This window comes from Stylophora pistillata, chromosome 1 (assembly GCF_964205215.1).
Source record: "Stylophora pistillata chromosome 1, jaStyPist1.2, whole genome shotgun sequence".
Lineage (NCBI taxonomy): Eukaryota > Metazoa > Cnidaria > Anthozoa > Scleractinia > Pocilloporidae > Stylophora > Stylophora pistillata.
Genome location: NC_142519.1, coordinates 57,009,113 through 57,035,030, shown reverse-complemented (window position 1 = coordinate 57,035,030; position 25,918 = coordinate 57,009,113). Strand labels below are relative to the sequence as shown.

Below are 25,918 nucleotides of genomic sequence, written 5' to 3'. Positions count from 1 at the left end.
ACATTGTCCCGTTTTCTGTTGTTACTAGCTTAATTAGCATGTACTTATAAATTCAACTTGTAACGCTTTGTTTATCAACTGAAGATGACAGAGGTTTCTGTCGAGACATGTCTTTTAAACTCAAAAGTGTTGTCGTTTTCTTTAAATTTCAAGAGATTTCCTATGAGTCGGTTCCAATTTTTGAGTCGTGTTCCTTGCAAATAAATCTATAAATCGCTTTGAATAAACATGACTTTAATTAGTTTGGGCAGCAGTCCCACAATCTATAGGATATACAGATCTCTCGCCACGTGCTTCCTTTTCTGTTTGGTTTTTTTTTTGTTCTTGTTGTTGTTTTTTTTTGCTTTTGATATTAACTCTATGTCAGCATACCGAGAGGTTTGTTGCTACCACTAATCAGATCCAGCATTAGAGTATTAGTTTGCACCAATGAGATCACAGCATTGGGTATTCTTACACCAATCAAAACGTCAGGGAATCATCCCTCATGTCAATCATTTCATAGAATAAATGAGTTCCTAGGAAAGTATCTTTGGCTGTTTTTGGATTATAAATGAACAAACGTTTAAGACTAAATCTAAACAACTGGCTTGGAAACTTTCTCGACGCTAAAACTGTTGTATGCTGGGAAGATGGATGCTTACGGAAATGTAGGGCACTCGCAAGTTTTATACGACTGTGACATAATATTTTGTAAACACGTTATCAACCGATTGGCAATACCAATAAAAAAAGGAACATTTAGGAGGCATCCTCCTAGAGGACCATGATTTGGGTTCATTTAAGTTAAAGTCGGGATCGATTCAACCAAATTGAAAAAAATCAAAAGAATCCCCTAAAGAGCTGTACATTTTCTGATTTGATTAAACCAGATGGCACATACTTTGACCGGTATGTGATAAAATTAATTTTTGGTAAAACACAATGAAATGTCTTCACAGCATTTATCTTACTTAATCAACCACCAAGCTTACATTATCAAATACCGTTTTCCTTAGCACTTGAAACAACTACAACAAAGCTTTTCTGTCTTTACATAGTTTCTATTTTATCCCAACGCCTGGCAGAAACTTGACAGCTCCTTCTCTTAGTTTTCAACTACAGTTTCTTTTTTATCGCACCATGACCCAGATTGGTTTGTTCAGATAACAGTAACCTGCGATACACTTCGTACCGAGAGCGCGGCTGTCGTCGGAAGTGACGTAGTTGTTGGAGGGATCAACAATATTCCACATGTCAAGCCACTTGTCACTACCGATATGGTATTCAGATATACCATGGTTTGAATAGAAGGACAGATGGGATATTGTGCCAACACCAGAGGATGGACTCCTCTTATTGTGGTCTGCCGGGCTGTATTTGTAAAACCCATAGACTTTGTTGGCCTTCATGTAACTTTTGCCCATCAAGAACTCGTCGAACTCTGTTTTTTCAGGATTTGGAGCGCCCGCCTTCCTGTTGTAAATAACCCGGATGGTATTGACATCACTGAACCGGAACATAACTTCTTCCCAGTCCCCCATGTTGGGATGGATGTGACTCGCCGCATCTGCGTGTGTGGTTTTTGCTGCTGATGCTGAGAATGTTGACTTGATGAAGACAAAGCTTGCAGACACTTTCGTGGCAACTAATGTCCAGCCTCCACCCTCGGTCTCCATGTCACAAAAAGCCTGGAATGAGTCATCTGTCGAGCCTCCGTTTGGATCAATCCAGTAAAGTCCACTAACACGACCGAGACCTTAAAGAATAAAAAGTGAACAAAAAGGAAATTGATTTCTCTCCGGAGTAAATAATTTTAGGCAGATTTCCCGGCTGGTTTAGTGTTTTAGTACTGAAGAGCATATTACATACGGGACTTGTATGCGGGGAGTCTAACTGCAACAACAGGCCTGGTTGTTGGCCTTTTTCTTCAGCTGCCAGACTGCGAACTTTCTTCGCCCTCAACTTCCCCCCCCCCCCCCACAAAGTTTGGTTTTAATTGGATCCTTCTTGAAGCTAGGGCTACGACGCGGATTTGTCCACACCTCCACCCCCCGCTTGATTTTGCTCAAGCAAACAGGAAACATAAATCAAATTAAAACTCAGACCAAAAACAAAACTGTGTCATAATAAAGATTAAAGTTTGTTATTCTCTTTTTCTTGAAAAGAAAGCCTTATTCACACTCACCTGACCTCAAAATGTCGAGACAGTGACGTCCCGGTTCATTAGCAGCGAAACCCTTCAAGCCAATCACCAGTGGTAGCCAAAGTTTACCATCACACCACTCCAAAGCCTTTCGGGAAGCATTGTAGCGAACTGTGCCAGCGATACTAATTGTACATAATTCAGCCGTTAAGGCACAAGACTCACCTTTTTCACCCTAAAAGCAAGAATGCGATGAAACAGTTTCGTAAAGTTAAATTTATTCAGACAACATTGGGTTTAGTGGAAGGGGTTAAGATTAAGACAGAGGGACGTCTACCAGGGCCATAGACCTTACTACAATTAATATTACCGCTTTGCGAAAGAGCTGAAATTTCAGTTTTGTCTTAGGCTTTTCGATTAATCCAAAACTACAGGTCTGACGTTTCGTTTTTTCTTTTCTCGTTTTTTTCTCTATCAGTTTTTTCACAAACCTTTTCTCCGTTTCTCCCGTCTCTACCGTTGCGGCCATCTCTACCTTGGATACCTGGCGGGCCCTGAATACCCTGGATACCTTGTATACCTTGATAAAAGAGGAAAAAAAGATAGTGTGATGCTGATGTTTTAAATATCCGCAGTTGTTGGTGGAGTAGAACCAGGCGTAAAGCATGTACGACCTTACCTTCCCACTAAGTTAAGCGTCGATCAGTTTGAAGCTCCAACATCCCCCGAGAAACCCTCCAGGTATTTGAACTTTTGTAGAATGGTTCGTTTAAATTTCTGGTGCCCCCCCCCCCCTCCCCCCGAGCCAACATTGCGTTAATACGCCAAACCCAAGAGCCACATTTGATGGTCAAACAACCTTCCAAAAGAAAAAGCGTTCAATTAGTGAGGAAAAAGGCATGGTTGACTCACATACTGAGTGGTTTCTAATCTACGAGTGTCAGAGCAAATTAACATGTATTTCCACAGAAAGACTTCACACTTTAATTCGGTTTATATTCCCAACTCCACCCAAGAAATACTCAACATCCTACCCCCGGTGAACGCCTTCCTGTCAAATTCCCTTCTCAGCGGGCACGGATGACAATGAAGTGCCCGTGGGCTCCCTGGAGTGGGAGAGGGGAGAGGGGAGAGGGGCTATTGACACTTCGAGTTAATCGGCGCATTACTAGCTACTTAATCATACAAACGAAATAAGAAAAAAAAAATCAACAGAAGTACTATCAGACCAAACAACTTTCTTTACCATCTTTGCCATCCCGACCGTCTCTACCTATAAGATGAAATATAGAACAATTCTTTCAGTCAGAGAGAAGACCACAGAGCAGAAGAAAGTCGTAAATAAAAAGTGCAAACAAATCATAAAACTGACTTTCTTTTCAAAATTGCATTTGACATACATGACCAAACCCGAAGAGCAAACAAAGAAAAAACGACATATATGGCTTCGCCTACTATCGGAGGCAGAAGCCACAAAATCGTCTAAAAAATTCTCAAAAATGCGTTAATTGCACGAATCCAAACCTACAAAAGAGACTCTCAAATGCACACATGCATGCGAAAAAACAAATGAACAAACAAAGGCACGCACCGTACACGCTCGCAAACGGATAAAACAAAACTTTTCAGAATTTGCTAAATATATTCGTCACTGACAAGTACATAGGGAAAAAATCACGCATCTCCCTTTCGATCATTTTTAGTGGGCAAAAGCTGTCAAGATTAGTCTACTTTAAAAATTAAACAGTTGCCCTTTGAGGGCAATTCTAACTTGATTAGTTATCCACTTCTGAGCGTTCGAAAAGAATCAGTAATCTAATTTGGTGGTTTAAATTGATGTAATGAAACGAAATATCAGAGAAGCGGAAGCTCATATATCGATTCAGATAGCTTTTATGCCCAGAAATTTGAAATAACAGCATAGTTAACTTACGTGACATTACTAGAAATGATTTGGATATATCAACAAAGTTGAAATGGTAAATATGCCGCCGTAGCGATTATAAAAGCTGACGTTCAGTTCGAGCGTTAGCCCTTCGCTCCGACGAAGGGCTAACGCTCGAAACGTCAGCTTTTATAATCGCTACGGTGGCCAATTTACCATTTCAACTTTGTTGATATATCCAAATTATTTCGTTACTCCCATCGACGCAGCCCCAAACAGTTTCTTTCGAAACTATCAGCCTTTACTCATTACTAGAAATGGTACGTGAGGTAAAACTACCTTTCGATGTCCGTGGTACCCTTCAACATGAGATTCTAGAACAGAACTGAAACATAACATCACGTAGTTTAGTTCCCATTGGATATAAAAACTCTTCGTTAAAACGATGATAGATGTGATCAGGCAGTGGACACAACGAAAGTTTCGTGCGGGAATGAATATCTAGGAAACTAAAATGTACGGATTACTATTTGTGCTCATCTCTCTTTTTGCCTTCAGCTTGTGTTCAACCTCAAAGAACAAATCGGTAAGTTTGATTAAGTTGTGCAATACATTAGGACGGAAGATTAATTGTTTTATTTTGCTTTCTTTATGGATTAATGACAGATTCCGCAAGTCTTCTTTTGTTACACCAGACAAAGTTTGTTTTGAGTGGAACGTGTAGACCGGAATTTAAAGTTATTTTCGGTAACAGTTTAAAGTTAGATCTATCGAGAATTCTAAACAGTACATGTTAATTTTTCATGTTGATTACCTCAGGGTTCTGAGAACGGTGCACAACAAAACCACTGCGGAAAGTCTGATGCAAGGGAATGTTGCTGTGGTCGCGATGGTAAGAAGAGATGACGGACTAACGCGATACTGAAAAGAAAGTCGTGCCCAGTTTTTAATTTGTTCGCATTTTTTATTTACGAATTTCTTCGGTTCCGTGTCACCGCCGGGCTTTGGATTGATAAGATTTTTCTTTGTTTCACCTTTCAAGTAAAGACGGTCGGGATGGCAGAGATGGTAAAAAAAAATGTTTGATCTGACAATATTTGTGTGTGTGTGTCTTCTAATTTCATACATATTACGATTAAGTAGCTAGTTATGCGCTAATCAATTCGAAGCGTCAAAGCCCCCTCCCCCCCCCCCATGTTATGCCGCAGCAAAATTCGTCCGTGCTCTGGACCTGCTTCTACTCTACCGACAACCAAGGATATTCTAGACATCAGCATCACACTATCTTTTTTTTTTCTCTTTTATCAAGGTATACAAGGTATTCAAGGTATCCAAGGTATTCAAGGCCCGCAAGGCGTCCAAGGTAGAAATGGCCGCGACGGTAGAGACGGGAGAAACGGAGAAAAGGTTTGTGAAAAACCTCAACCCAATGTTGTGTACATAAATTTAACTTTATGAAACTGTTCTATCACATTTTTGCTTTTAGGGTGAAAAAGGTGAGTCTTGTGTCTTAACCACTGAATTGTGCACAACAAGTATCGCTGGCACTGTTCGCTACAATGCTTCCCGAAAGGCTTTGGAATGGTGTGATGGTAAAGCTTGGCTACCATTGGTGATTGGCTGGAAGGGTTCTGCTGCAAAAGAACCTGGACGTCACTGTCTAGATATTTTGAAGTCAGGTGAGTTTGAAATAAGCTTCCTTGATAAGAAGAGAATTGCGAACTTTTCTCTTCATCATGAGACAGGTTTTCTTTGATTTAGGTTTTAATTTGATTTATGCTTCCTGTTTGCTTGAGCAAAGTCAACTAGAGGGGGTTGGGGGGGGGGGGAAGGAGAGGTAAACCCGCGTCGTAGCCCTAGCCTCAAGAAGGATCCAACTTAAACCAAAATTCTTGGGAGGGATACGGGCGGGAAAACCTTTGTAGTCTGGCAGCTGAAGAAAAAGAAGCCCGCCACGAGGCCTGTTGATGTATTTATACTCCCCGCAAAAAAGTCCCGTATGTAATATGCTCTTCAGTATTAAAACAATCACCAGCCAGGCAAGCTGCATAAAATCATTTATTCCGGAGAGAAATGAATTTCCTTTTTGATCACTTTTTATTCTTTAAGGCCAAAGTCGTGGAAACGGACTTTACTGGATTGATCCAAACGGAGGCTCGACAGATGACTCATTCCAGGCTTTTTGCGACATGGAGACCGCTGGTGGAGGTTGGACACTAGTTGCAACGAAAGTGTCTCCAAGCTTCCTCTTCATTAAAACAACATTCTCAGCATCAGCAGCAAGAACCACAGACGCAGATGCGGCGAGTCACATCCATCCTAACATGGGGGACTGGGAAGAAGTTATGTTCCGGTTCAGTGACGTCAATACTATCCGGGTTATTTACAAAAGGAAGGCAGGCGCTCCAAATAAGGACAAAACAGAGTTCGACAAGTACTTGATGAGAAAATCTGGTGGGCAGCAAGGAAACGTTATTGGGTTCTCCAAGTACAGCCCTGCAGATCACAACAAGAAAACCCCAGCTGTGGGTTCTGCCAGAATGCGTTTAGATTTTCAATCAGGCAAGATTTCAGAATATTTTGTGGACAGCGACAAATGGCTTGACATGTGGAATAGTATTGACGGCTCAAACAACTACGTCACTTCCGACGACAGCCGCGCTCACGGTACCAAGTGTATCGCAGGCTACTGTTATCTGAACAAACCAATCTGGGTGATGGTACGATAGAAACAAACTGTCGTTGAAAACTAAGTAAAGCCGCGGTCGAGTTTCTGTAGGGTGGTGGGAGTTAAAAAAAGGTCACTATGTGCTGCAACAACTATTTAACCAGTTTTCGTTGTTTTAGCAATAAGAGCTAATTAAAAGACTTGACTCTATTATTGATCGTTAGAAAGGATTGTTATTATCTCGCTCGGTGTAACAGCTGCAATAAAAACAAATCATTTTAAAGATGCGGATGTACGGAAGTTTTCTTGAACTGTGTTCACGATTAACTTGTGTCTTGTTTCTTACGTAAAGCACCATCTAGTTTTAGGATTCTTGGCACGCACCTTCAACTCTCGGTAGGTTGTGAAAATGCAAAGCTCTTCAATGATTTCAGTTTTATGTTGTCCCCCTGGTTTGTTTATTTGTTGGTAATCATTTAAGGGTGCACTTTGAATAATAGCGAAATTATTTTCTCAAGTGAATACCGTCTGTTTCGTTCCACATTTCACCGACCGGGTGATATCGCGTCATGAAACTTAGATTTTCTTAAAATATTTCAGTTAATGTCCTATCACAAATGAACGAGACAAGCAATCTTGGTCCTGAGGTTTTGAAACATGCAGCTCTTGAGCATAGTTAGGAAACATCACCCTAAGCAACATGACAGAGGTAGGCAATGTCAAAATCATCTCCATCAATCATTCCGTTTGCAAAGATCGGTGTTACTCCATTTTTTCGGTCATTTCTTTTCAAACATTTTCAACCATCACCTAGGTGACTGAGTAGATGAAGGGATGAAAGCGTTATTCTCACGACCATGACAGACTACAAACTAAAAGTAACCTAAAAGTACAATAACAATCATTTTTTTTTACTAATTTCAGTTACTTCAGGTTTTTTTCTTTTTTTCGCGCTCCTTTCAACCTATCTTCCGGTCAAATAAGTTGGATCCTTTTCAACCTTTCTCCACATAATTTAGTGTCAAGTTTTACCTGCAACGATGACGTAGTTTGGTCTTCTCGTGCCTGATTTGTGCCTAGGAAGGTTTTGAAAACCGCATTCTTTGAAGTCGTCCCACTGAAAGAGAGAGATTTACTGTCATCAGAATACAGTGAGCCTCAGTTTGCGCATGGTCCACAGCGATGCAATCATTGAGCGCCTCGGTGTTTACGCTTTTGTTGTTTAATTGTCTCGTTGATATTTCTGCGATGTCACCCTCCGAAAGGCGGTATGATTCGAAGGTATGAATTTTGTTTCCTAACACGCTTGAAACGAGGAAAATGTGGAATATTCTAACCACCAGTTTTAAAGAGTACGTAGTAAAAGCTGCATCGATTGAGGCTGCAATTTTTCACACGGCAGGAAGCGTACACAGAACCCGTTGCTCAGGTACAACGTACAGCTTCTGCATGCCTTAAAAATTGTGCTCGTGGAAGGGTGGAAAATATATACTCAAAGCTTAGCTTAACTTAAGTTACAGATACTCATAGGCGAGAATTCAGAAAAAGGACCGAACACTGATCGTTTACCGATGAAACACATGTCGGATGCTTGTGGCAGTGAATAACACACTGCCAGAGATCAGAGGTCGTACGAGTAGCCTTTTCTATTGAATGTTCTCAAGCTGCCATAGTTTTTTTTGCCCATATTTTCGTCTTAACCTTTACTAAGGAGACCAATGTATGCTCGTTAAAAATCCGCACGGAGTAAAAGAGACCACACTGCACAGAAAACTTAGCAAAAAGAAGGCAAAGCTTGTGAAACTTCGCCAAAAGTTTTCAATCGTTAAAATGTGGCAACATCATGCCACCATCTGTCTTACTGAGTTCACGTGCAATTCCTGTCAGCATTCACGATTAGCCACGACCTGTTGTTCTTAAACTCTATGAAGTATTTGTAATATTTCCCGGCCTTTCATGGGCTCTTGATAGGAATCAGTTATCACCGCGACATGGAGGTAGCTGATGACCTCGTGCGCTGAAGAGCAGAAATAGGAACCAGCCATAAATTGCAAAATTCCCTTTTGAGAGCTAACTGGTAAACGGCATCTTTGAGTAGAAAAAAAGTTGTGAAGTAAACATTCTTCATAAGACAAATGAATAAAGGCTGATAGTTTCGAAAGAAACTGTTTGGGGATGCGTCGGTGGGAGTAACGAAATAATTTGGATATGTTAACAAAGTTGAAATGGTAAATTGGCCACGGTAACGATTACAAAAGCTGACGTTTCGAGCGTTAGCCCTTCGTCGGAGCAAATAGAGGAATTGTGGGTTGTTTGTGCATTTAAAGGCAGAAAATGGAGCTACGTTATTGGTGGGAACATGGCAACGAGAAAAACACGAATAACTTAGTGGAATGAAAAGCGTGCGTTGATCCCTGTTGGATTTAGACTGCCGGTTTGAAAGATGAGCTTTTGTTCAAGAGTTTTACGGCTTTCCGTGCTACCTAAGTGTAAGGAAAGACCGCAGATTGCCATATGTTGCTTAGAATGATTAGGTAAATTAAAATGTCTGGCGACTGGTTTCGATGTGTCCTTGTCATTCCTTTCCACGTCTCGAAAGTGTTCTCTGAATCGGTCACCTAGTCTTCTGCCTGTTTCGCCGATGTATATCTTTTTGCAATAAGTGCAAGTTATGCAATAGATTACATTGGCGGAGGTGCACGTGAAGTGATCGGTGATCTTAATGGATCTTTTAGGTCCCGATATTTTATCAGTGTTGTGAATGAAAGGACACGTTTGGCATCGTGCACGAGCGCATTTAAAAGTGCCTGGTTGGTCATTGGTCTGAAAAGAACTTCTGACCAAAAAATTGCCTATGTTTTTGTCGTGTTTGAATGAAATGAGCGGAGGCTACGAAAAGATAGTGCTTGTCTCTGGATCGTTTTGAAGTAATAAGAATGATGGATTTAACTGAGTGATTGTGATGGTGAAACGTGAGAGTGAATGGAATGCGGTCGGAATCTTCCTTATGCGACGTTTGTAGTGCTGAATGTCGTTTGTAGTGCTGAATGTCGATCAATAAGTTGGGCGCGGTGATAATTCTTCAAAAGTTCAAATACCTGCAGGGTTTCTCGGGGGATAATGAGGCTTCAAACTGATCGACGCGTAACTTAGTGGGAAGGTAAGGTCGTACATGCTTTACGCCTGGTTCTACTCCACCAACAACCGAGGATATTCAGAACATTAGCATCACACTATCTTTTTTTCCTCTTTTATCAAGATATACAAGGTATCCAGGGTATTCAGGGCCCGCCAGGTGTCCAAGGTAGAGATGACCGCAACGGTAGAGACGGGAGAAACGGAGAAAAGGTTTGTTAAAAAACTGATAGAGCAAAAAAAAGAGAAAAGAAAAAAAGAAACGTCAGACCTGTAGTTTTGGAAAATCCTAAGACAAAACTGAAATTTTAGCTCTTTCGTAAAGCTCTTATATTAATTGTGGCCTATGGCCCTGGTAGACGTCCTTCTGTCTTAATCTTGACCCCTTTCACTCAACCTAATGTTGTGTACATAAACTCAACTTTACGAAACTGTTCTATCGCATTTTTGCTTTTAGGGTGAAAAAGGCGAGTCTTGTGTCTTAACTGAATTGTGCACAACAGGTATCGCTGGCACTGTTCGCTACAATGCTTCCCGAAAGTCTTTGGAATGGTGTGATGGTAAAGCTTGGCTACCATTGGTGATTAGCTGGAAGGGTTCTGCTGCAAGAGAACCTGGACGTCACTGTCTAGATATTTTGAAGACAGGTGAGTTTGAAATAAAGCTTCCTTATTAAGAAGAAGAGAATTGCGAACTTTTCTCTTCACGAGACAGTTTCTCAGTCTTTGGTCTAGGTTTTTTTGATTTATGCTTCCTTTCTGCTCAAGCAAAATCAACCAGAGGGGGTGGGGAGGAGGCAAATCCGCGTCGTAACCCTAGCCTCAAGGAGGATCCAATTTAAACCAAAATTCTTGGGAGGGATACGGGCGGGAAAACCTTTGCAGTCTGACAGCTGAAGAAAAAGAGGCACGCCGCCAAGCCTGTTGATAAATTTATAATCCCCGCATATTAGTCCCGTATGAAATATGCTCTCCAGTTATAAAACAATAACCAGCCGGGCAAGCCGCATAGAGTCATTTATTCCGGAGAGAAATCGAAAACCTTTTTAATCACTTTTTATTCTCTAAGGCCACGGTCGTGGTAACGGACTTAACTGGATTGATCCAAACGGAGGCTCGGCAAATGACTCATTCCAGGCTTTTTGCGACATGGAGACCGATGGTGGAGGTTGGACTCTAGTTGCAACGAAAGTGTCTCCAAGCTTCCTCTTCATCAGCAAAACATTCTCGGCATCAGCAGCAAGAACCAAAGACGCAGATGCGGCGACTCACATTCATCCTAACATGGGGGACTGAGAAGAAGTTATGTTCCGGTTCAATGACGTCAAAACCATCAGGGTTATTTACAACAGGAAGGCAGGCGCTCCAAAATAAGGACAAAAAAAATTCGAGAAGTTCTTGATGGGCGCAACTTTTAATGAGATAAAGGACATCCACGGGTTTTACAAGTACAGCCCGGCAGACCACAGTAACAAGAATCCCCTCTCTGGTTTTGTAACAATATCCAGGCTGCACTTCTATGCGAAAAGAGGGATATCTGAAATTTATAGTGGTACGGACAAATGGCTCAACATATGGTATAATGCTGAAATCTTGAATAACTGCATCACTTCTGACGACAGCCGCGCTCGTGGTACCAAGTGTATCGCAGGCTACTGTTACCTGAACAAACCAATCTGGGTAATGGTGCGATAGAAAAAACTGTCGTTGAAAACTAAGTAAAGCTGCGGTCGAGTTTCTGTAAGGTGATGGGAGTTTAGAAAACATTATTATGTGCTGCAACAACTGTTTAACCAGTCGTTGTCGTGGTAGTAATAACAGCTAATTAAAAGGCTTGACTCTATTGTCGATCATTATAAAGGAGTGTCATAATCTCGCTCGGTATAGCAGCTGCAATAAAAACAAATCATTTTAAAGATGCAGATGTACGGAATTGTCTTTTAACTTTGTTCACGATTAACTTATGTCTTGTTTCTCGCGTGAAGCGCCTTCTAGTTTTAAAAATCTTGGTATGCATCTTCAATCCTCGCGATAGATTGTGAAAATGCAAAGCTCTCCAATAATTTCAGCTTTGTGTTGTCTCCCTTGTTTGTTTATTTTCTGGTAATCGTTTAAGGGGTGCACTTTGAATTATAGCGAAATTATTTTCGTGTTAACTCACACTCAACCGAATACCTTTTGCATATGTTTCGTTCCACATTTTACCTACCGGGTGATATCGCGTCATGAAACTTAGAGTTGCTTGAAATATTTAATTTCCTATCATAGATGAACGAGACAAGCAATCTTAGTCCTCAGTGAGATTTCAAAACTTGAAACTTTGAGGAAACACCACCCTAAGCAATATGACAAAGGCGGACAATGTCAAAATCATCCCCCATCAATCACTCCGTTCACACAAAGTGGTGTTACTCCATTTTTTCGGTCATTTCTTTTCAAACATTTTCAACCATTACCCATAAGTGACTGAGTAAATTAAACGATGAAAGAGTTATTCTCACGACCATGACAGACTACAAACTAAAAGTAACCTAAAAGTACAATAACAATCTTCTTTTTTACTATTTTCAAGTTACTCCAGGTTTTTTTTTTTTTGTTTTCGCGCTGCTTTCAACCTATCTTCCGGTCAAATAAATTGGATACTTCTCAATCTTTCTCCACATAATTTAGTGCCAAGTTTTACCTGCAACGGTGACGTAAATTTGGTCTTCTCGTGCCTGATTGTGCCTGGTGCAAGAGGAAGGTTTTAGAAACCGCATTTTTTGAAGTCGTCCCACTGAAGGAGAGAAATTTACTGTCATTAAAATACAGCGAGCCTCAGTTTGCGCCGGGTCCGCAGCGATGCAATCACTGAGCGCCTCGGTGTTTACACTTTTGTTGCTTAATTGTCTCGTTGATATTTCTGCGATGTCACCCTCCGAAAGGCGGTATGATTCGAAGGTATGAATTTTGTTTCCTAACACGCTTGAAACGAGGAAAATGTGGAATATTTTAACCACCAGTTTTAAAGAGTACGTAGTAAAAGCTGCATCGATTGAGGCTGCAATTTTTCACAGGGAAAGAAGTGTACACAGAACCCGTTGCTCGGGTACAACGTACAGCTTCTGCATGCCTTAAAAATTGTGCCCGTGGAAGGGTGGAAAAAAAAAGACTCTAAGCTTAGCTTAGCTTAAGTTACAGATACTCATAGGCGAGAATTCTGAAGAAGGACAGAACACTGATCGTTTACCGATGAAACACAGTCATGTCGGATGCTTGTGGCAGTGAATAACACACTGAGATCAGATGTCCTACGAGTAGCCTTTTCTATTGAATGTTCTCAAGCTGCCATAGTTTAATCGCCCATATTTTTGTCTTAACCTTTACTAAGGAGACCAATATATGCTCGTTAAAAATCATCAAGGCCGCATGGAGTAAAAGAGACCACACTGCACAGAAAATTTAGCAAAAATAAGGCAAAGCTTGTGAAACTTCGCCAAAAGTTTTCAATCGTTAACATGTGGCAACATCATGCCACCATCTGTCATACTGAGTTCACGTGCAATTCCTGTCAACATTCACGATTACGGCTACGAACTGTTGTCCTTAAACTCCATGAAGTACTTGTAATATTACCCGGCCTTTCATGGGCTCTTGATAGGAATTAGTTATCACCACTACATGGAGGTAGCTGATGACCTCGTGCGCTGAAAAGCAGAAAAAGGAACCAGCTATAAATTGCAAAATTCCCTTTTGAGAGCTAACTGGTAAACGGCATCTTTGAGTAGAAAAAAAGTTGTGAGGTAAACAGTCTTCATAAGAAATCATTAATGTTCAGTTAGTAAAGTGAAGGGATCATAAATCATATAGCATATTTTACTACAGGAGACCCTCGATCGTGACGGTAAAAAAACCTCGTTCTTGGGATTTCGACTGATTTCATATAGTCCTGATTAATTATCTTCCTGATGGTGAACACTTTGATGGACGACAATATTTTCTTTTTTTTGCTGTTTCTTTATCAATTTGTTTGTTTGTTTGCTTTCTAGATTTGCTCAAATGCAACACAAGCAACTCGGTGCGAGAATTCGTGCTTACTCGGAATGTATTTGTCGGGATGGTAAGGAAAGAAAGTAAGTCGATTCTTCTTTTCTTGTCCGTCAGTTGTGTTTCAAGAATTATTCAAATACTTTGTAGGCATTGGTACTTTAATAATTAACCTTATGTTCTCTTCTTGTTATGTAGGCAGGGACGGTAGAGATGGCCGAAACGGTAAGAGAAACGAACACCAAACGAACTCTTAAAATGTGCAAGTCCCAGAAATGAAGGGTTGCGTGGCCTAGTAGATTCCTCAGGAAAAATGGATGGAACAATTTTTTTTAAAACTTTTCTTAAATGTTTTACCCCATTTATACCTGTACTGGCACTTAAATTAACATGCACGTCATTTCACGGGTTCGCGTTAGATTTCGCAGTAGATGGAAGGAAGGGTTTTTATAGTACTACTCGGAAAAACTTGATAGGTAGAAAGTCTCGAGCGTATGAAACAATTTTATTTATAATTTGTGAAAAAAATCACGCAGGTATAAACGGTATCGACTCAAAACGTTCCTCGAGTTGTTGCTGTTAAGGTCGTCATTTGCCTCCTCGAGTAACTTGCTTCTGGCACGCTTTTAGCTAAATTTTTTTTAACTTTGATGGATTTTTTTAATTACTCCAATTTGAAGGGGATAATCTGTACACCAAAATTATGCAATAAAAAAAATATAGGTCACCTTGCGCGCGCTTATTCTCCTGATTACGAAATTTTTATGCCCAGAAGAGAATGCGCGGTGCAATACTTAGGAGCCACCTACTTTGACTTTATTTGTTTTAAAATGTCTTTTCGACTCCGAAAGCAGTTTGGTGGCTTGTATTCTAATGGAACAACAAGACAACATTACACAATTTTGTTGTTGATAGAAATAAACCTCCAGTAAAAACAAAAGCAAAAAAAACAATAAGAAGAAATCCACAGGCAAACAAAACAACTTATCTATAGGAATTAAAAGAATTTCATAGCTATGCTCAACTTGAAAAAGAAACTATAACGCTTTAATTGTTTTTCTTTTTTTTTATCAAATAAGGTAAAGATGGCCGTGATGGACGCGACGGGAGAAATGCCGGAGTAAAGGTCGGTGTGGAAACTGCGATATATGTTTGTTCGGTGGCCGCCATTCTTCCAATTGATGCCTCGATCTCTCTTCCTTATTACTGTTTTTTAACCTGCGGGTCATTCTGCATCATTCTTTCTGATTTCAGAAGGGATACTTAGGAGGCTGAACGCTTGCAAAACGTTTTTAATGAACCTCCCTTGTCCAGAAGACTTCATTGTGCTGGAACGGAGGTTGTTTGTAATTTGTACTACGCCGTTTAATGAGAATTAAAGCTACTGAGTCTTTATCACGTTAACATTTTAGGGAGAAAAAGGCGAGCAAGGAGCGCTAGGAGATGTCAGGATGACAGCAATCAAGGTCACTGGATCTTTTTTTATTCTGAAAAGACAAATTTTGCATATCATCTAAAAGCATGAATGTAAAAAGTGACTGAGGAAAACCATTCTGATTGTTTTTATCCTTGAAAGACATGACATTTTGCGCAGAAAGTTCGTATTGGGAGTAAAAAGAAGGCGATATTTCAAATGACGATGAAGCCAATTGCTTTTGGTGGTCTTTGGCCAACGTAGTTTAATAAATAAGCTGTTGTGTCTTTTCTCATGTTATTTCAGGGAGAAAAAGGTGCGCAAGGATTGCCGGGAGACGACGGAATGAAAGGAATCAAGGTCACTGATTGATGAGTTATCTTTTGTTATTCCAAATAGACAAACTTTTCATATTCTATAAGAAGAATGTAGAAAGTAACACAGGAGAACTATTCTTATTGTTTTTATCCTTTAAGAGACATGACATTCCCCCTAAAAGTTCGTAATGGGAGTAAAAAGAACACTGACACTTTTTCAAAGAGGACGAATCAACTGCTTTTGGCGCTAAAACAGCTTGAGAGAATTATTTAAACGCAATAAAATATTCTGATTGTCTTTATCTTTGAAAGACATGAAATTCCGCGCAGGAAGTTCGTAATGGGAGTACTAGGAAAGCGATTTTTCAAATGACGATGAAATAAATTGCTTTTGGGGCTCTTTGGCCAACATCGTTTAATGAGAAAGTCATTGTGTGTTTTATCACGTCATTTTAGGGAGAACAAGGTGTGCAAGGACTGCCGGGAGATGACGGGATGGAAGGAATCAAGGTTGCTGAATCTTCTGTTATAACGAATTGACAAAATTTGCTTATCACCTAAAAGCACCAAGGCTTTCAGGTATCGCGCGCGTTGTTGCAAAAGCTTGTTCTCCTTCTCTCTGTTTATTTCCTGGGGATTTCTAAAGTTGATATTTAACATTGAAAATCGTATTCATTTTCTATCTATTTTAGGGAAATAAAGGAGGACAAGGATTTAAGGTCGGTGTGACGCCATTATGATAATTTGATGCGTGATGCCCTAAAATGATTCGAGATCATGCGAGATTCCGAAATGCATTATACCTTTATAGTACTATTTACTACTTATTTCACCACCACAATTTCCCGGATTGAAAGTTGTCTTGATGATATCACCAACTGGATGACTACTAACAGACTGAAACTAAATACTGATAAAACAGAACTTCTCTTTCGCTATTCTAAGTTCAGACCGCCCCGGCCCACGGCTACCTTCTATTAAAATAGGAACTGATATCATCGAGCCTACAAATAAGGCACGTAATATTGGCGTCATTCTCGATAACACCGTAATGATGTCTTTTCATAATAACAACATAGTTAAAGGAGCATTCTACTACCTAAAAAATATAGCTAAGATTCGTAAGTATATCAATGTCACAACAGCTAAAGTTCTTGTACACGCATTTGTAAATTCAAAACTGGATTTCTGCAACTCACTTTTGCATGGTCTTCCCATGTACGAAATTAACAAAGTGCAATGTGTCCAAGATGCTCCAGCACGTGTGATTGCTTGCTTAAGTAAGTTTGATCACATAAGCGATACTCTAAAGGAGTTGCACTGGCTGCCGATGGAGCAAAGAATAATCTTTAAGATTAATCTTATTTGTTTTAAGAGACTCAACAATTTAGCTCCTGATTATTTGGTTGACCTAACCATGTTTTTGCATGAACCTACAAGGTACCTTCGCTCATCTTCAGACAAGTGGCGTCTTGTTATGAAACCCTATAACTTAAAGACATACGGTTTGAGGGCTCTTTCAGTTACTGCTCCTATACTTTGGAACGATTTGCCTATTGACATTAGATCAATTGATGATGTAATTAAGTTCAAATCTAAATTGAAGACCTTTCTTTTTAAGCGAGTTTACGGATTATCTTAGGTTCTCCATTTTGTAATTTTGTGATTACGTATATAAACATATGTAAATGATTTTAGTCCTTTTTGAAGCATTGTAAATCGCTTAGCACTGGAAAGTATAGGCGCTATATAAGTATTTTTATTATTTATTATAATAAGAAGCTAATTAAAAATTTACCCTGTCCCCTCAGGCCATGAAAAACGGCTTTTTTCAAAAAAAAAAAAAGAAACTTCCTAGACATAAGCTTTGTCACGTTTCATTGAGGTCATTGCAAAAGGAGGGAATTGTAGGACACATCGGACACATTTTGTTTATTTAATTTCCATGCTTTCTTATGAAAAACTTTTAACTCAAACGACTGACAAAGAGAGTTGATCAAATTTTTATCGCTCGGAATGATATTTTTCAGGGCCAAAAAGGTGAACCCGGCTCATCTTTTGTGAGAAAACATCCAGGGGGTATTTTTAAATTCGATGACGTCTCAGTCAACTGCACTCCGAGTACAGCTGGAACTGTTAGTTATAATGTATCCCAGAATGCATTGCAATTCTGTGACGGTCGATCGTGGTTGTTATTGCTTACTGCTCCAAGAAAGTCAAGCAAGGCCACGAGCCCCAAAAGCCAGGCCGTCACTGTCTGGATATTTTAAAAGCAGGTTAAATCTTTTGATATTTGTGCACTAGTATCATTCGAAACTACCTGACATTATCCCTAGCCGAAGAGAACAACCCTCTTGAAACTTGGTCGTGGGAAAACAGTGTGGATGCGAGCGAGAAAAAACCTTTAAACTACCCGAATAGTAGCACTACCACAATGGATTTCATTTGGGGTGCTGAGGGTCTGCTTAAATCAAAACTAATTGCAATCGGAAAATTTATACCACAACTCAGTCAGGGGTCTATAAGTCATGGTTGTGTCGTTAGCCAATCTGCATTAAATTGATCTTAATCTTCTCGTTTAGTTGTGTTCTTTTTTTCTTCTGTGCCTCTTTATTTTTTCACTATCAAGTAAAATTATACTAGATAACGCTTTCTTATTGAGAAACCGTGAAAAAAAAAAAAAAAAAAAACCTCAGGGTTCTACCGTAAAAGAACTGGAACGTCACTGTCTAGATATTTTGAAGTCAGGTGAGTTTGAAATAAGCTTCCTTGATAAGGAGAAGAGAATTGCGAACTTTTCTCTTCAACATGAGACAGGTTTTCTTTGGTTTGGGTTTTAACTTGATTTATGCTTTCTGTTTGCTTGAGCAAAGTCAATTAGAGGGGGTGGGGGGGGAGGGGAGGTAAACCCGCGTCATAGCCCTAGCCTCAAGAAGGATCCAACTTAAACCAAGACTCTTGGGAGGGATACGGGCGGGAAAACCTTTGCAGTCTGGCAGCTGGAGAAAAAGAGGCCCGCCACGAGGCCTGTTGATGCATTTATACTCCCCGCAAAAAAGTCCCGTATGTAATATGCTCTTCAGTATTAAAACAATAACCAGCCAGGCAAGCCGCATAAAATCATTTATTCCGGAGGGAAATCAACTTCCTTTTTGATCACGTTTTATTCTTTAAGGCCACGGTCGTGGAAACGGACTTTACTGGATTGATCCAAACGGAGGCTCGACAGATGACTCATTCCAGGCTTTTTGCGACATGGAGACCGATGGTGGAGGTTGGACACTAGTTGCAACGAAAGTGTCTCCAAGCTTCCTCTTCATCAAAACAACATTCTCAGCATCAGCAGCAAGAACCACAGACGCAGATGCGGCGAGTCACATCCATCCTAACATGGGGGACTGGGAAGAAGTCATGTTCCGATTTAGTGACGTCAATACCATCCGAGTTATTTACAACAGGAATACAGGCGCTCCAAATAAGGACAAAATAAACTTCAACAAGTTTTTAATGGGGGCACATTTTCGGATGGCGCGAAGGAGGGTGCATGGGTTTTACAAGTATAGCCCGGCAAATATAAACAAGAGGAATGCTTCTTTGACTTTCGCCTCAATATCTAAACTGTCCTATGTGTCAGATTATGGTATTTCTGAAAGTCACATCTACGGCACTGACAAGTGGCTTGACATGTATAGGATAGTAGATTACTCAGACAATTATCATCTCGTCGACGACAGCCGCGCTCGTGGTACCAAGTGTATCGCGGGCTACTGTTACCTGAACAAGCCAATCTGGGTGATGGTGCGATAGAAACAAACCACAGTTCAAATCTGAAGAAGAAAAGGCGTTGTCGAATTTCCGAGTCAGGATGTGATCATAAAAAGAAACGTCTTGTTGCGATAGCCAAACCTTGTCTTAGCAATATTGTGTAAGTGGTAAGAGCTAACTAAAAGAACTGGTACTAGTGTCGATTATTATAAAGGATCGTCATAATCTCGGTTTAACTTGTTAAAATAAACCTTATAAAGATGTTGATATACAGAATTGTTTTTTTTTTTTTTTACTGTGTTCGCTTTCAGCGAGTATTTTTAGGATTCGTGGTAAATTCAACCTTCTCGATAAGATGTGAAGGCTATGTGAAAATGCAGAGCTCTTCAAAAATTACAATTTTTCGTCTTTTTCTGCTTTTTTTATCAAAGTGATAAGTCTCACGTGGAAATACGTTTTAATTTCCACTTCGAATTTGCTAAATTGAGAGCTCAGGTGGTGATTATTGAATGAAAAGACTGAAAACTCCAGTATGCGCACAAGTAAAATTTCAAATAAAGACTGAGACAAAAAAAGATGATATGGTGTAACTCAAGGATCTTCAGCATGTGTCTTCGTTTACTTATCTTTCTAAATTCGTTTCAAGAATACCTCATTCGATGATGCAAAGATCAAAGTGAAGTAACCACTTGAAAGTGCTCATAAAATGAAAGAGAAAGTATTTTTTCGCAAGCTTACAATCTCAGCGACTGAAAAGTCCCGCAAAACGATTGGGATCACCCCACTGAGGGCAAGGAGTGGGATTTTTTATTTTGAAGTGTGATTTGTACTGTCCCTTTACGAAGGAGGAAATAAAATTAGAAATGTCTAAAGAACGCGTAACTGCAAAAAAAAAAAAAAAAAAAAAGGGAAAAAAACATTAATAAATTAATTTGACTAATTAATAAAAACACAACATCACCCAGCAGAAAGCTGACGAAATTCCAACACGAGAATATCATGTAATAAGTCTTTTACTTGTGTGCGTTTAATACATTTAATGTTACCGCTAATAACGGACCCCGCGGAATTTTTTTCCTTATCATGGTATCATCCGCAAGTTGAGATTTTTTCCACCGAAATGTAGCATTCCGATTATGTCTGTTGCTGGTATTGCAAGGAAAGTTATGTAAAGTGTAGGAGTGTGAGTCTCACGGAAACGTCGAAGATCCCAAAACCTTATATCCTGATATCATATTCAGGTCCCTTATGAAATGACTTTCAAAACAAGAAAATATTGTGCGCCGAGAAAAACACTGGCAACCCTCGTACCATTCCCTCGCCGTCGTTTTACGCGGGCTTTTGAAAAACAAGATGGCGGCTGTGTCGAATGTTTCTTTGCCGGAAATCAAGAGAGATCTTCTCTACGCTGTCAAAGAATGTTCAGAGAGAGGCTTACTTCACAGTGCTAAGTGGTAAGAGTAAGCTAATTAAAGAGCTATCAAGCCTTACTGAATTTAGGAATATGGCATTTTTAGGCTGCACCAAGGACGAAAAACTTTCAAAGTTCCCCTATTAATCAGGGGCCAACTTTTTTTATTCGCTCCATGGCAATCGTAAATTTGTAACAGTGGAATCAATTTGTTGCCTTTTTCACGTCAACACCGATAGATCTGTCGATTACTTTGAAGTTTTCCTGGTTTTCCTCAGTGAAAGAACACCCATAACATTCCTTTAATTTTTAAACTTGAAATGCAACAACCCACTGAGTAACCTCCCCTCTTCCTACGACTACTGTAAATCTTCACTCCTATGTCATAATTCCTCCAACCTTAGCAGTGAGGGCTGCGAATAAAATGTGGAAGGTGTTTCCCTATATCAGTGGGCTACAAGATCTAATTCAGGCGCGTGTTAAAAAAGCATGTCAAAAATATTTGTACATCAATCAGCTTGGTTTTTATAAATTTTCTCTTCTGCGCACAGGGCAGCTGAGTTGGCATTCTCCATTCCATCCTTTACAACACCTGAACATCTTCCAGTGACTGATTATCGAGATCCAGAATTTTTGAAAGATTTTGATAAATATACCTTGGGGAAGGCATATTTTGACCTGAAAGAGTTCAAGAGAGCAGCTTTCTTCTTGGAGGAATGTACAAGTCAGAAAGCATACTTCTTACTTATGTATTCACATTATTTGGTAAGAAGCCATATCTTTGTTGTCAAGGCTACATGTGTATCCTTGTGAAGTTCTCTCATTTTTTTTTTAATACCTCTCCCACAACACCACCCCCCCTTACCTCGCCCTTTCTAAGATGATGAGCTGACTGAGGTGAGTTTTAATTTTTTCACCATAGAAGTTAGCACCTAGGACACCCCACACCCCCATTTCTAAAGGGGGTGAGCTGTAAGTGAGGTGGGTTTGTATATTTCCACTGTAGAAGATGGCACCCACCAACAAACTTCCCCCCCCCATTTCTAAAGTGGTGAGCTTTAAGCCAGGAAGGTTTGCACTTGTTTCACCATAGAAGTTATCACCCACAACTCCTCCCCTTTCCCCACTTCTGAGGTGATAAGCTGTAAGTTGGGTGGGTTGGCATTCTTTTCGCTGTACCAGCTGGCAAAATTTTAAAATTTACAACCTTTCATAAGTGCATTGGAAAAGTGCACTGCTCTGTGCATCTGCTCTCTGTATGATATAAGTAATGGGCTTTTCAACATTTTAAATGGCTTCTGCACATTTTCACTGGTAGGAATGGCCAAAATAATTTCTCCAGCCAATATAGATACATTTTCAGGCAGAACAGTGATGAAAATAAAAAAAAATATCAACAAAAGATGACGCTTGACTTGAACCTCAAAATTTTCTAAGCAAAAATAACTGAAAACTTGTTTCAGGCAGTGAGGAGACTGGATGTTTAGACCTTAAAGGACAGAAATGACTTTGATACACCATAGATTCTCAGTACATGAAATACCAGTGTAAACTTAAACTGTTTTATTTTTCATCTGACTTGTTGCCCTCAGCAATGCATTCCAAATAAATTTGTTTTTAATAATTACACCTTTTTTAGGATGGAGAGAAGCACAAGAATGATAAAATGATGGATGTTTTAGGTAATTTCTTGTAATGAATAACTTATTGACGCTACCATACAACTGCATGTTATAAAAAGACATGAACAATATTCTCTGGTAGAGATCAAAGGTTCAGAAACTTGGGACTTCAGGAACACATAACCTTTCTTTTTGAGTCAAGAGTTCAATTTCCGATCATTTTGCAGTATATTGCCAGGTATAAACGAATTTTTTTAGGTTTCTATGTGATATGTACTAAAACAATAATTCATCTCCTGAAGTCTCAGTGATAGTTGTGGATAGTTACAGAGTAGCTTCATGGCTCGTGAATATCCACCACTATTCTTCTCCAGTATGCAGGATGCATGTCAAATATGAACTTCATAATGGGCCTAATGTTCACCGCAGTCTCTGTGGCTCAGTGGTAGAGCATCGGAGTGCGGAATCCGAAGGTCTGAGGTTCGTTTCCTCATGGGGACTCAGAATTTTTTCTCTGTCCCACACTCGTGACTAGACAGAAAACATCTTTCTATAAAGCTATATATACTTAGAATTCATTTTAAATGTTGTTGAATTTTTTAGGTCCACAAGAAAATGTGACTAATGAGCATCTGACTTGGCTGAGATCTGGACTCTGTACAAGACGCCAAGAACTGGATGGGTTCTGTCTTTACTTGTAAGATTTGATTCTTTTAATCCTTTAACAGTGCCATGAGTGACCAAGACAGATTTTCTCCTTACAATAACAAATTACATTGTCAAGCAGACAAGTGATGAGAATAAAGAAAAATATCAATTATGGGATTATATTGTTGATTCAATGTCATTTCCTCCAAAATCTACATTATAAGAATTGTATAACAGACAGTAACAGGGTTTGACACTAATGGTAGCCCACTAGCCACAGACTAGTAGAAATTATGTTCTGGCTAGTGGTTTTCAATTTCCACTAGCCAGTTTGGCTAGTAAACAAACTGAAATTGTGGTACCATCTAAGATTTCACTAGCCACTTGGCTAGTAAGTTGAAAAGTTAGTGTTGAGCCCTGGATATCAAATAGAGGATTGTTTATTGATCCAATGTCAATTTCTCCAAACTTACAGTATAAGAATTGTATAACAGACAGTAAGGAGAATTGATAAAAAGATCTTGGGAGTAAAAAGGTGTATTGTACCATTATGATAAAACTATTGGAGGCTTTGCCAAGTTGTGTCTTCTCCATCTGTTAAAAGTCTTGCATGATAAAATAAAAGGTTACGTAGTTACCACTGACACTTTTAAAAATATTTCTGACTTTGATAACACTGTGTTTGACAGACATGCAATTTATTTTTTAACTTGAATAAAGGCTGATAGTTTCGAAAGAAACTGTTTGGGGCTGCGTCGGTGGGAGTAACGAAATAATTTGGATATATCAACAAAGTTGAAATGGTAAATTGGCCACCGTAATGATTACAAAAGCTGACGTTTCGAGCGTTAGCCCTTCGTCGGAGCGAATGACGAAGGGCTAACGCTCGAAACGTCAGCTTTTGTAATCATTACGGTGGCCAATTTACCATTTCAACTTTGTTGATATATCCAAATTATTTTTTAACTTGTCCCTTTAATTTTGATTAATAGATTGGGTGTTATACTTAAAAAGCTTGATCTAAGAGAAGATGCTCTTGAAGTGATGCTAGAAGCTGTAAAGAGAGAGCCTCTTCATTGGGGCGCTTGGCTGGAGCTGTCGTCTCTCTGTACCGACAAGGAAATGGTATGACTTGTACTTGCTTAAATGATGAAATGCTGCTCTTGATTAAAATTTAATGTCTGAGTTAGAGGTTGTGCCATCCTCAAGTTAAAGTATCACGCATTAATTAGCATCTGCTTTAAATGGTTTGAATGCAGGGGTAATATTTGAGTGGGCAGTCTGATGCTGTTGGTGGGAGTGGCCTCATAGGAGGACTGTTGTCCATAGAGCCAGGCAGGGACAATTTGTTTTGCTAACTGGGTGACCTGCACAATTTTTCTTTTCTTTTTTTTTTTTTTTTTTTCAGATCCAAGTAGAGATATTAAGGAGTTTCCTATCGTCAAACCTATTTTTTTAGGCACAGACCTTTTTCATAAAAAGTTAGACATATTGCCGTTCTATAATATATTCATGTAAACTATTACTCATGTATAGGTCAAGGGTGAATTTTGGGCTAATGTTTTAGTCATAAAAGGTGGACCTACACACAAGTAAATACAGTAGCCTCCCTGACCGCTATAACACATATAAAAAAATGTAATTTTCAGGTAAAAAGGTTTATAATTTGCACACGCATAAAATTGTAAGAACCATGCCTGCTAATATGAAAGAGATGTGACATCATGATGTGTTTTTCACATTTAAGCTTCAGTCATTGACGCTTCCCTCCCATTGGATGGCTCAATTTTTTCAAGCTCATGTCGCAATTGATCTTCAGTTGAACGAGGAAGGGCTGGAGAGATATGCGCATCTGAGCCAAGCTGGATTTGCCAACAACAAATATGTCTTACTGCAAACTGCACTAGCACAATACCATGCCAGAGGTATATCAGTCTTATTGAGACGATTGCTGTCAATCTTTCATTTTACTCTTGTTGTTCCAACAACTGCTATTGAAAACATCTCTAGAAATTATGGAGTAGAGAATTTACTGATGACTATAGATGCAGGATTATTTCCGTTGCTAAAGTTCCTCTCAGCTATTTTTTTATTCCTATTAATTTTTGCTTGCAATTTTGATGTTGAGGATTCTAGGTTCAAATTCATCTCAATTTAGTGCTGGGTACTTGGTTTCGATCATGAAATAGTTCCCTGAAATACAATATGCCCAAGAAAGGACATCCTGGCTCTATTGTATTGACCAAAGAGAAAGTTAGCTTATTTATCAAATATAGTCAAACATCTTTTGCATCTTATTGAGTTTTCATAATTACAGATCTAGAGGTGATGACTGTCAAATTCAGAGAGCTAATGATATTGAACAATATTTTACACAATAAATATTGGTTGTTGTTTTCTCCTGGCTGTAGATTTTGATGCTGCATGTAAGCTGTTCAAACAAGTCAGAGAACAAGATCCATATTCCCTGGAGCACATGGACACCTACTCCAATATTCTTTATGTTAAGGTGAGTACTAAATATTTAGTTTGTCTATTTGATGTTTTTTCAAGGTATGGCAGATCAAGCCAAAAAGAACTATCTGCAATATACTTGATTTTTCATCTCATACCTGAAAGAGAGAAGAGACACTGGTGGAAACAAAGGTTCAAGACAGTTTCAAAGAAAAAATATTAAAGATTAACTGACAGAAAACTTTTAATTTTTTTTTTTTAAGTTCTTTTGAAGACTAAGCAGATGGTGTATCAAAAGTTCTTGAACTCAGAGTCCTTTTTCTTTGAACCCTTTGCTACTTAAAAATGACTAGCACAGGGCTTGATGCCAACTTTTCAACTTACTAGCCAAATGGCTAGCGACATCTAGATGTACCAACAAATTTCAGTTTCTTTACTAGCCAAACTGG

General features: G+C 39.3%; 3 protein-coding genes, 1 non-coding gene and 2 pseudogenes across 5 annotated transcripts in view; 5 read left to right on the top strand and 1 right to left on the bottom strand.

Moving 5' to 3' along the window:
* Positions 1–217: 217 nt before the first annotated feature.
* LOC148743254 (fibrinogen alpha-2 chain-like) lies at positions 218–4,065 on the bottom strand (annotated as a pseudogene). Its single transcript, XR_015997116.1, has 5 exons — positions 4,059–4,065; positions 3,372–3,398; positions 2,617–2,705; positions 2,168–2,360; positions 218–1,738 (listed from the first exon to the last, which is right to left on the bottom strand). The product of XR_015997116.1 is annotated as a fibrinogen alpha-2 chain-like (transcript).
* A 982-nt stretch (positions 4,066–5,047) lies between these two features.
* LOC148743253 (uncharacterized) lies at positions 5,048–6,965 on the top strand (the record flags this gene model as incomplete). The annotated part of the gene is made up of 4 exons (XM_088750513.1): positions 5,048–5,078; positions 5,320–5,417; positions 5,497–5,689; positions 6,120–6,965. Coding segments are annotated over 4 exons (942 nt in total), but the record flags the coding sequence as incomplete, so codon positions are not given.
* A 370-nt stretch (positions 6,966–7,335) lies between these two features.
* LOC148743252 (fibrinogen-like protein A) lies at positions 7,336–11,723 on the top strand (annotated as a pseudogene).
* Positions 11,724–12,482: 759 nt separating this feature from the next.
* Positions 12,483–19,911, top strand: LOC111343706 (uncharacterized). Its single transcript, XM_088725088.1, is given in 13 exon segments — positions 12,483–12,752; positions 13,841–13,911; positions 14,037–14,063; positions 14,918–14,964; positions 15,251–15,304; positions 15,559–15,612; positions 16,026–16,079; positions 16,262–16,288; positions 17,600–17,785; positions 17,788–17,845; positions 18,745–19,109; positions 19,111–19,186; positions 19,189–19,911. Coding segments are annotated over 13 exon segments (1,218 nt in total). The 5' UTR covers positions 12,483–12,741; the 3' UTR covers positions 19,377–19,911.
* Positions 19,912–20,616: 705 nt separating this feature from the next.
* LOC111343714 (uncharacterized) overlaps positions 20,617–25,918 on the top strand; it is an 18,215-nt gene continuing 12,913 nt past the window's right edge. The window contains exons 1-7 of the mRNA XM_022950897.2: positions 20,617–20,788; positions 21,297–21,510; positions 22,385–22,427; positions 22,971–23,064; positions 24,008–24,140; positions 24,763–24,940; positions 25,427–25,524. Of these exons, the coding sequence (XP_022806632.2) occupies positions 20,688–20,788; positions 21,297–21,510; positions 22,385–22,427; positions 22,971–23,064; positions 24,008–24,140; positions 24,763–24,940; positions 25,427–25,524 (861 nt within the window). The 5' untranslated portion in view covers positions 20,617–20,687. The remainder of the gene's footprint in view (positions 20,789–21,296; positions 21,511–22,384; positions 22,428–22,970; positions 23,065–24,007; positions 24,141–24,762; positions 24,941–25,426; positions 25,525–25,918) is intronic.
* On the top strand, positions 22,796–22,868 carry Trnar-gcg (transfer RNA arginine (anticodon GCG)). The gene has a single exon. It is a non-coding gene; the product is annotated as a tRNA-Arg (tRNA).